A 9695-nucleotide genomic window follows, 5' to 3' on the forward strand; every position below is an offset into this window, starting at 1 on the left:
GTCTCTGCTCTTTTTTCGTCTTCCTTATTTTTGTTTGGGAACGGTCCTTGCTTCTTCACAATATACGCGTTTTCTGTCTCTTCCAGTCATGACTCTGTTTGGGGTTCTGTTCTTTTTTGATTTCTCACTTTTGGATCGATAGCTAGATAGGTACATTATGAGGGCTCAACGCTCAGCACAAATCTGTGCCCGATGCAACCCATCACCAACATGTCCCGCGCGCTGCCCAACGTGGTTTCCCATATGTGTTTCGGTTGTATCGGCCAGATGAATCAAAGAGATTGCCCCCTCTTTTGTCGTTTCGCATGTCGTCCCGAAAACAGTCGTCCCACCCAGGACATGCCCCTGATGCAGTGTGTGCAGTGGGCGTGGTCAATTTAAAACAGCATGCTTCATGGAATCCCTCCACCAACGCCGTAGCACGTTTAAGCGAGTACAACAGTATACAGCAAATCCCACAACGCGCATCTTTCTAGACATCTCATCTCGGCCACAGTACCGCACTGGACACCCTTGGAAGTGAAAGAGAGAGAGATAGAGAGGAATATCTGGGAGGACCGAGTGGTCATGACGGGCGAGTCGTAGTTTATTTGGCTCGGGCCTCCCTCCCACAGGCGTCGTGGTATTCATGAACAAATTCCGCCTAGAAAAAGGGGTATCAAAATCGTAGCATGAGCCCCGAGGAGGGTCGGGGCCGGCATAGTCGCTGAAGGCGAAAAGAAGCAGTGAAAAACAAGAGAGAAATGCCGAGCAGACCGCATAGCACCTTCTGCCCAACATCTCTGTGTTCATCCCTTGCTTCTCTGCTTCGTGGCGTCGGAACAAAAAGTTGGAACCTTTGTTAAGCTCCGAGCACCATGCTGTCGCCTCCTTGATGGGAGGGAGCGGGAACAGACGCGTCCTGGAGAGCGCCGCCCTCGGGGCCTTCGCGCAGCTGGGGGTCGAAACCGAGGCCGCCCTCATCGTCATCCTCCTCCTCTTCCTCCTCATCCTCCTCGACCCCGTCTTCGTCGGCGCCGTCCTTGAAGCCGCTCTCAATCTCCATCTTGCGCAGGCGGCGGCGCATGCCGTCGCGACGGGCCGACTGCCAGCGGATCAGGGCGGCGGAGCCGTGAACCTTGAAGCCGAAGACGCGTGGTACGTAGCGCTCAGCCGACTTGGTGGGTATGAAGGTCGGGTAGACCTGGAACAGGATATTGTGGAATGAGGTGCCGAAGTAGGCGCCATCGATGCCGGCGTGGCGGGTTGATTTGGGGTTGTAAATATCCTCGCACCGCGCGCAGTAAAGCTTGACGGGCTTGACGTTGGGTATATCACACAGGCCCATGGGGAGCAGCGGGTGCGAGCCACAGTTGACGCGCGGGCACTTGCCGAACTCGCCTTTCTTGTACTTGTCGAGCTGTTTGGGACGGAACAGGAGTAAGCTGCACAGTCCAGATGTATCCGCCTGCCCGCCTGCCTACATGGTAGTCACAGACCAGGCCAGGCCAGACCGGGTAGGTAGGCAGAGGACAAGGGGATGGAGGTGACCATACCATCTTTGTTAGACCACGCGTGGTGACGATGTAGCGAGCATGAACAAGGCCGTAGAGATGACGTGCAGACTTTTCTATGGTCTCGCGCATCTCATCGTCGCAGTCCATGTCGAACACGTCCGTGATGAGGTCCAGCGCATATTGATAATACGACACCTCGGTGTTCAGGCCCGTGAGGTTGAACCGGTCGGTGAGGTATTCCTCGTCGATCTCGCAGTAGTACTCGTTTCCTTTCGAGCCGATGAACTGTGAGAGGGGAGGCATGGGCGTGTTTGTTAGCGTCACATTTCCAAGCCTTGAGCAGATCCGTAACGGAGTTGGGCGGCGCGCAGCAGGGGGCGACGGCGGGGGGCGGCGGTGGCGGCAGCGGCAGCGCAAGACGGGATGAAGTGAGAGAAGCGGGGTCGGGTAGGGAGCAAAGAATCAAAGGAGATGGGACGGGTGGGTGGGAGAGATGAAGGGAAACAGAGAGCGAGATGGAGGGACAGGGCAGGGCAGGGCGAGGCAGGACAAGGCAGAGCAGAGCAGGGCCATGATGGGCGGAAAGATGCAGTTGGCACGGGAAGAGGCGCCCAGACTTACCCAATCCCGCCAATAACTGGTATAGTCGCTATCGGACTCGCTGCCAAAGTCGTCCATGATTGCTACCGTCGCGGTCAGTGGCGGCTGCGGCACAAGGGCGCTTGCACCAAGGCGGTGGATAATATTGTGAAGGCTGCGGCTGCGCTGGCGGGAGGTGGGGTTGGTTGGCGACGGTACGCAGGGTCAAGAACAGGACCGAGTCTTGGTTGCAACGAGCGACGGATTGAGAGTCGAGTGACGGATGGGTATGGTGGTGGGTGGGTGAAGGGATGTGGATGGTCTGCCTGGGCCCTGGCACATGGAATTAATTGAGCGGGCGGTGATGGACCGCTGGAATCTCTGCCGTTGATAATGTCAAGTGTGCGTGCGTGCTCCAGTCTGCCAGTCTGGGAACTCCGTCGGGCTGTGGGGCTCGCTGTGGTACCTGCCTGCGCTGTAATCTCGCAGCGATTGTCGTGTTATCATGGACCGTGCAGGTGCCTGGAAGGAACCTGGTAGTGCAATCGACTACGTATGCAACGCGTTTTACTTTATTTTACTATTTCTTTGTCTCTAGGAGGGCAATGCTATGCTATGTATGTCCTTTCCCTCAGGCTGCCATGCATTTCCGTCTGCGTCTGTTACCCGAAGCAACCCGGCGAAGCTGCAGATCCCGCTCACCCCGTGTCTATCCAAAGACCCGAACTGGAAAAAGAGCTTGATGGAAAAGGGACAAAACAAGAAAACTAAGAGGTAAACAAGAAAAATGACTGCAGGCCAGCAGCTCGGGCTGCCTGCTCATAGTTCCATCATGACTACGAATCCGGCGACGTGCTCCCGTCGTTGATACCGAGCCCTCGGATACTTCTGCTGATCGACTCGCTGCTCCGGCTCCGATCCCTGCTGCTGCCGTTGCCACCGCGCCCATCTCCGGTCCCGTTGCTGAAGGACGGGGGCACCGAAAGGCGGGGGATGGGCTGGCCATCGATCCTCCCGGCGAGAGAGGCAACCACCACGGTCCCGCCGCCTGCGTTGATGTTCACCATCTCGAGCGCCCCCCGCAGCGTGTCGCCGCTGTCGTCGAGCGCCGCCAGGAAGCGCGCGAGCTCTTTGCACAGCTCCCAGTCGCCCTCACGCATCGCCCGCTTCAAAAGCCGGACGCTCTGCTCACTCGCCGAGGCGAGTTCGTCGAAAGTGTGCAGGACGAGCAGGTAGCCGCCCGCCGTCTTGAGGTTGCCGCGCAGGAGCGACTCCTCAAAGAGCTCTTGCGCCGGAGGCAGGTAGGCAAAGAGCGTGCGCCACGACCGCGCTTCCGTCTTGCGTGTGCACTGCACGACAACGTCAAGGTAGTCCGGGAACGATGACAGCAGCGACAGCACGCGCGGCAGCGTCGCCGCCTCGGGCGCTGGCGCGCTATCCACCTCCTCGTCTAGCACATGGTGCAACAGAATCTCGAGACCGTGCGAGAAGTAGGCTAGCGACTGGTACTGCTGGGCCAGACGAAGGGCCGCGCTCGATTCATTCCGCGTCAAGTGGAATCGCAGCAGCTCTGGGAGGAACAGGTGTGTCTGCAACAAAACGTCAGCTTTCCCCGAGCATCAAGACTGGGGGCTAGAGGAGGAGAGGACATACCCTGAGCGCGAATCGGAAGAAGCTGAAGTCGATGTCCCTCCGCTGGACAAGCTCCGGCTCGACCCCGAGTAGGAAGCCTTTGGATCGGAGAACGGATAAGGGGTAGAAGTCTGTGGAGAGCGTTGCCGTCGGCGGAAGCTCCCCTCCTGTCGTTGAGACGACGTCGAGGACCGTCTGCACATCAGACCACACCCTCAGCTCTCCGCCGTCCAGCAGCCACAGCGAGTTTTCCAAAGGCGCCGGGCCTCCAGGGTCCAGCGATCCGTGCCCGTCAGAGGAGGCTAGCGGCGGCAGCGCGTCATCAAAAGGCTGATCCCACATGCAAAAATAATACTCGACGCTTTGCGCGATGACTCGCATATCGTACTTCAGGTTCCCATCTTCGTTCAGCGACGGATTGAGCAGAACCAGCTTGCCATCCACGAGAAACAGAACCGACGCCACGGCCACGTCGTCGGACGGGTCGCCGGTGAGCTGCTGGCTTTCGGGCAGGATCCAGCTGAGCCCTCTCACCCGGGCCGGGGACCGCACGATGCCATGAAACGCAATCTGGCCCACCTGCACCAGCCGCACGGAGCCCGACTGTGAGGTGCTGAAGACGTAGTGGTAGAGTATGTTGTTGTGACCATACACCAGCAGCGAATCCTCGCCCGACGGCGTTATCAGGACAACGGGGGACTGCATCTGTTGGTGGTGGACAATATTGGCGTTGTCCAGGGCCGGCTCCCTCGAGTACAGGCGCAACTGGTAGCTCCGGTTGACCTCGACCGCCGCCACCAGGACGTTTTGGTACCAGCACATGCCGCCCCTGACCTGGAATTCGTTTTCCATTTCCTCGTTTGCGAACATCTTCCACCGCCCGCTGTTGACGCTATAGTGCGCCAGGCCGCGTCGTCCGGCAACGGCCACGTACCGCCCGTCAGGGGATACAACCGTATATCGTACCGGCCACTGGTTCAGGAGGTAGGTGGCCGGGATGCTGGCTGTGTGCCAGAGCGAGGGCTCCGCTGAGATGCTGCTGAGATCGGGCAGGTCGTAGCCTCGGTAGACCATGACGCTGGACGTCGTCTGGAGCACCGTGCGGAACAGGTTGGCGGAACAGTAGCAGCCTGTGACGGCGCTGCGAGCCATCTCGAGGAGCCACACGGCCTCGTGCCTCATACCAATGAGGAGCATTTCGACCGCACCCCCGATCCAGGCAGCATCTCTGACCCCCGACAGCCAGGCCTCGCCGTTGCCGGCCGCCATTGCGGGGTCTGCCGTGAAGCTGTGGCTTAGCGGCTTGCCGTAAACGCTCCACGTGGCCCACCCTTTCTCGTAGCCCGCAAAGAGGCAGTAGCCGTCGGGCGAGTACGTCAGCGTTGTCAGCCGGCCCGAGGCCGAGCTCGAGACGGGCAGCGCGTGGACGTGCGACGGGGGCACGTTGCCCGCATAGTCTTTGACCGAGTACACGCGGATGTTGCCGTCGGCGCACCCCACGGCGATGAGCGAGAAGCGGGCGTTGATGACGGCGCGGGCGGCCCGCTCAACGTCACTGCGTGGGACGTGAAAGCAGTAGCCCTTGAATAACTTCTTAGGGTCCGGCTCGCCCGTCTCGGGGTGCGGCTGGCCGCCTGGTGTCCGCTGGACGGCGTAGGCCTTGCCGTCGCTCGTGATCCAGGTGGACAGGTTCATGGGTCGGTCGTTGGTCATCTCCGAGATGGTGACCTTCTTATCCAGCCAGCCCATGCGGCTCATAATCTCGGTGCTGGTCTGGCTGCCAGAGCTGTCGGGGGTCCAGCGGATGCACTGGACGGCGGCAGGCTTGCGCGTGGCCACCACGAGCTCTTCGTCGAGCGCCAGGGCGCTCTCGATGCCCGCATCTACCTTGATAACCATCTTGAAGCGCACGCTCACATCGCGGACCCCGGTTCCCTCGCCAGGGCCCCACATGATCTGGTCGGGGGCCGCATGTCCCGGCCCGCCCGCGTGGCTCTGCCTCCTCCTCTGCACGTTGGGGTGGCTTGTGAAGACGGGCCTATACACGCGCGAGTCGATATCGGTAGCTAGAGAGTACGTGATGAGGTAGCCCGAGCTCGTATGCACGACAAAGATGGCCGAGTCTGGGCGCAGCAGCAGGTCGACGTTGGTGCCGTACGACTTGATGGAGGCCTGGGATCTGACAACGGCGGCCAGCACTACCGTGGGCTTTGTCTGCCATACGGTCATGGATGTGGCCGTGATGATGGCAAAGAGGTGGCCTGAGCGAGCGACGCGTAGGGCCAGGATGGGCTCGCTCAGAAGCAGTGACAGGCTCGTGGAGGCGGCGCCGGGCGGGGCTGGGTAAGAAGTTGCTCCGTCGGGGTGCTGGAGGGCATGTTCAACCGGCTTGATGGCGGGCGTCAATGGCGTGGGGGGCGTGCCTGGGGGCAGAAGAGGGGAGGGCTGGGGCGGCGCCAACCCATCATGGCTGGAGGACGAGTCGGCATGCGGCAGTGGCGGGCGTTCGGGCCTCGGGTCGAGGTCGGCGGGCGACGGGAGGCCATCGTGGGAGACGACGAAGCTGAAGGTTGGGGCCTGGCTGCTGGCGCTGGTGGCGTAGATGCGAGGTGTTCCAACGGGCCAGTACATGGTGCGGCCGTCGGGGGCAGGCTGCTTGTCGAGGCCCACGGCTGGGACGAGGCGATGGGCAGCCCCGGCGTCGACTTCATTCGCGCGGCACGCTGGAGAGTCGAGTGGGCATGGCAGACAGGCTGGGGGCGTCTGGTATCTGGTGCCGGGGCGTTTGTGGGCGGCACCTCGGGTTGCGGAAGCTCACGAAGCTCGGTTGGGGTGCAGGTGCTGACGAGTGCGGCCCCCTGGAGCTGCACGCTGTCAGGGACCAAGTCCAATTGACGCAAGCTGGCGTGCACGGTCAATTAGATTGTCTCCACATGGGATCTGTACTGTCCAGCACACGGTAACGATGCAGCAAACATACAGTACCGCCAACCACGCTCACACTGGCTGACATCCAAGTGTCACTTGAGCGCTGGCTAGCTCCCTGAGTATCAATCTCGGCGCGCCGAAGCCAACCAACACGTCGATCCATTGTACACCACTACACCACTCCGTCGGGGAACCTTTTGGGCTCATACTTCTCGTCGGTCAGAGTGCTGGCTACAAATACGCCCCTAACCCTGTTTTACCCTCGATTTTGTGTCATCTGGAGCAGGAGCGTCGCGTCCAATTCACACCACGTGCTCTCCGACTCAACATATCAATATCACTTCCAGGTCACCATCTGGCGACGTCCGGCCCTGAGTCTGTCTCTCGGACTATGGCGCCAACACCACAGCTCAGGCCCCGGCAGAGGCTAGACCAATCCAAATTCCGTGATTACATCAGGAAGTTCACTCCCCAGGCGTACACGGCCGACCAGACGTCGAGGCCGGGTGCCAGCGGCGCGTTAGTTCATCCCCTCTCGTACCATCTTCCCTCACGCCCTCCTCTGGCGGCTCTCGAGAACGTCATGGACTAACTGCCTGCCACCTAGGATCCGCTCAATCGCATGGAATCCTCTTGGCAGTTTGGTGGCTACAGGCTCTGCCGACAAAACCCTCCGTGTTTGTGAGTAGCTACCCGGCATCTCTGGCGGGACTGAGATGCCACTGCGATGCCCGCCCCGTGATGGCTCGTCAGCACCAGCTGACACGGTCCGTCTCTTGCATGTGCCAGGGAACCCCGAAAAGCCCAACGTGAGGTTTTCGACCGAGCTCAAGGGCCACCAAGCCCCCATTGAGAAGGTTGCCTTCAACCCTGTCAAGGATGCAGAGCTTTGCAGCGTCAGCAACGACGGCGTGGTCAAGTTCTGGGACGTGCGGACCAAGGCCTGCGTAAATGAGGTCAAAGGCATCGACGAGGCCTTCACCCTGGCCTGGGCGCCCGATGGCCAGAGCCTCGTTGTCGGCACTCAGGTGGGCGAGCCTTGTAACCCTAAACCGGTCAAGATGCCCATGCTAACCCGGCCTGCTGTCTACTTGATCACTCTAGTCGGACAAGATTTCGATCCTGTCTCCTACGGAACCCACTCCGCGCGCGACTCTTCAGCAGCCGATCCAGACTAACCAGATCTCATTCTGTTGGAGCGGCACCAAGGTCTTTGTGGCCACGGGCGACGGGAGGACCCGAATCATGTCGTACCCGGAATTTGAGCCCATCTACCGTGTTGACTACCCAGTCTCTGAAAATGAAAGCGCAGAATTCAGGCTCACGGGACACACCTCTTCGTGTCTCAGCACCGAGCTTAGCCCTACCGGTCGCATCCTTGCCACAGGTGGTTCGGACTCTATGATCTGCCTCTGGGACACCTCGGACTGGGTCTGCCAAAAGACCATTGGGAAGATGACGGGGCCGGTCCGAAGTATCAGTAAGTCTGGAAACAACTTTGGGCTGCGTCCTGCGTGCTGGCGAGTTCGTTCTAACCAGAGCATCTTTCATAATCTACCAGGTTTCAGCTTTGATGGCTCCTATGTTGTTGGAGGGAGTGACGATGGTAAGCTAGGCCATTCGCCCATTCCCCTTTCTCCTGCCCCATGTCTTCCTAGCCCGCTGCGACTAGTGGTACAGTATGAGGCCAGCACTGTACAAAGCCCAGGTTTTTGCTAATCGCCAGTCTTACATGACTACACAGGAGCGGCCATCGAGGTGACGCACGCCGAGTCCGGGGAGCACGTTCACACAGTCAAGACGGCTGGCCCTGCTCCCATGGTAGCATGGGCCCCGCTGAGATACCAGCTTGCCTACTCCGATCTCGGAGTTCTGCGAATACTCGGTGTGGATGTTGACAGTCAAAGAAAATAGAGAGAGACCTTTAGCGGATGACGAAGGGGGCTTTATGCTTAGTTGATACCCCGTAAAAGAAAGAGAAATGAAATACAGCTGCGGCTGGGAGGGGTGTCTTGGACCTCGCTCGGAACACTGCGAGCCACCAACCTACCCGGGATGAGTCGACGCCGTCCGAGGAAGTGCAGCCTGGTGGGTAGGTAGGGCAGCAACGGTAGGCTGAGATGCGCTCGGCGATTCCGAAGAGCTGGGCAACAACAGCGAGGGAGCAGACAGACTTGCCGGGCACTCAACGAGCAGCCAGTAACGACATCACGTGCTATTCTCTAGGCGGTGTCAGACCGGGGGAAACTCTGGCCGACCAGGCCAGCGGGACATTCTCGCCAAACATGGATGCATGATGCATACAGGACCCAGAATCCACCAGTGCTGTCAGGTCCAGCGAAGGAATGAAAACCAGCATATTGTTGAACCACATGTTCCAACCCACTTCATGCCCGGCAACTGGCAAGGCTCGCCTGTGACTACGCGGGTTGGATGGGGGCTGTGCAGGTACCATTATAACCATGCAGCCGGCGCCAGTCGCCTCTTTTCTTCCCCATGTTTCCTGATGGCGACGTGGCTTCTTCTTGGGCAGCCCAAGGCGTGCGAGAGGCCAGGCGATGGTAAACCTCTCAGGGGATGGCAGTCGGCCTTTGGGCGTTCCTACCGGGTACGTGCCTGCAAGAGATACCACCCAGGCAGGTATCGATGAATGGGTCCCAGGGGCTCCTGGGCGCCTCTGGGCACCTGGATGGTACATGCTGCGAATGTGCTCGCGGGCTTGGGAGCTGGAGCGGGTTTTGAGGCCAGCAGCTGAAGCCGTAAGCTACAGGAGGGCCCGCTTGGTAATACTGATCCTCATGATAAACAACTCGCGGCGGACGGCCAATGGCAGAGAGCACCGCATTGCAGCGTCCTGCATGCTGCCTCCCTCGACTGCAAAAGCCTGCAGTGTGTCGAGGTGGGGACGAAGGATGCCTCAGCCCCTGGTCGATTCGGGCGGCTTTCATTGATTGATCTTACCTCCACTGGCACGCCAACCCAACCCTTCGCCTGGGCCCTCGCCGTTGCGACTTTCTCGGGGCGGGTTGGACCCTAGAGAAACCTGTCCATGGATATTTC

The 9695-nt window shown here is 59.8% G+C and overlaps 3 protein-coding genes across 3 annotated transcripts; 1 reads left to right on the forward strand and 2 right to left on the reverse strand.

Moving 5' to 3' along the window:
* Positions 1-75: 75 nt before the first annotated feature.
* GGTG_01312 (casein kinase II subunit beta-2) lies at positions 76-2486 on the reverse strand. Its single transcript, XM_009219074.1, has 3 exons — positions 2118-2486; positions 1536-1781; positions 76-1399 (listed from the first exon to the last, which is right to left on the reverse strand). Exons 1-3 carry the CDS (start codon positions 2172-2174, stop codon positions 842-844), a joined length of 861 nt encoding a protein of 286 aa, XP_009217338.1. The 5' UTR covers positions 2175-2486; the 3' UTR covers positions 76-841.
* Positions 2487-2616: 130 nt separating this feature from the next.
* Positions 2617-6553, reverse strand: GGTG_01313 (hypothetical protein). Its single transcript, XM_009219075.1, has 2 exons — positions 3729-6553; positions 2617-3664 (listed from the first exon to the last, which is right to left on the reverse strand). The coding sequence occupies exons 1-2, from the start codon at positions 6336-6338 to the stop codon at positions 2912-2914; spliced, it is 3363 nt and encodes a 1120-aa protein (XP_009217339.1). The 5' UTR covers positions 6339-6553; the 3' UTR covers positions 2617-2911.
* Positions 6554-6774: 221 nt separating this feature from the next.
* On the forward strand, positions 6775-9053 carry GGTG_01314 (WD repeat-containing protein). Its single transcript, XM_009219076.1, has 6 exons — positions 6775-7154; positions 7243-7316; positions 7425-7663; positions 7740-8115; positions 8197-8241; positions 8380-9053. The coding sequence occupies exons 1-6, from the start codon at positions 7027-7029 to the stop codon at positions 8547-8549; spliced, it is 1032 nt and encodes a 343-aa protein (XP_009217340.1). The 5' UTR covers positions 6775-7026; the 3' UTR covers positions 8550-9053.
* Positions 9054-9695: the final 642 nt, after the last annotated feature.

The sequence above is a fragment of the Gaeumannomyces tritici genome, assembly GCF_000145635.1.
Source record: "Gaeumannomyces tritici R3-111a-1 unplaced genomic scaffold supercont2.1, whole genome shotgun sequence".
Taxonomy (NCBI): domain Eukaryota; kingdom Fungi; phylum Ascomycota; class Sordariomycetes; order Magnaporthales; family Magnaporthaceae; genus Gaeumannomyces; species Gaeumannomyces tritici.

Excerpts from the sequence above, each read along its gene's own strand:
- GGTG_01312 (XM_009219074.1), bottom strand. The coding sequence starts at position 2,174 with ATGGACGACTTTGGCAGCGAGTCCGATAGCGACTATACCAGTTATTGG. Across the intron at positions 1,782-2,117 it reads CCAGTTATTGGCGGGATTGG|TTCATCGGCTCGAAAGGAAA; the intron begins GTAAGTCTGGGC and ends CCCCTCTCACAG. Across the intron at positions 1,400-1,535 it reads CGCGTGGTCTAACAAAGATG|CTCGACAAGTACAAGAAAGG; the intron begins GTATGGTCACCT and ends CGTCCCAAACAG.
- GGTG_01313 (XM_009219075.1), bottom strand. The coding sequence starts at position 6,338 with ATGTACTGGCCCGTTGGAACACCTCGCATCTACGCCACCAGCGCCAGC. Across the intron at positions 3,665-3,728 it reads TCTTCCGATTCGCGCTCAGG|ACACACCTGTTCCTCCCAGA; the intron begins GTATGTCCTCTC and ends GTTTTGTTGCAG.
- GGTG_01314 (XM_009219076.1), top strand. The coding sequence starts at position 7,027 with ATGGCGCCAACACCACAGCTCAGGCCCCGGCAGAGGCTAGACCAATCC. Across the intron at positions 7,155-7,242 it reads AGGCCGGGTGCCAGCGGCGC|GATCCGCTCAATCGCATGGA; the intron begins GTTAGTTCATCC and ends CCTGCCACCTAG. Across the intron at positions 8,242-8,379 it reads TGTTGGAGGGAGTGACGATG|GAGCGGCCATCGAGGTGACG; the intron begins GTAAGCTAGGCC and ends ATGACTACACAG.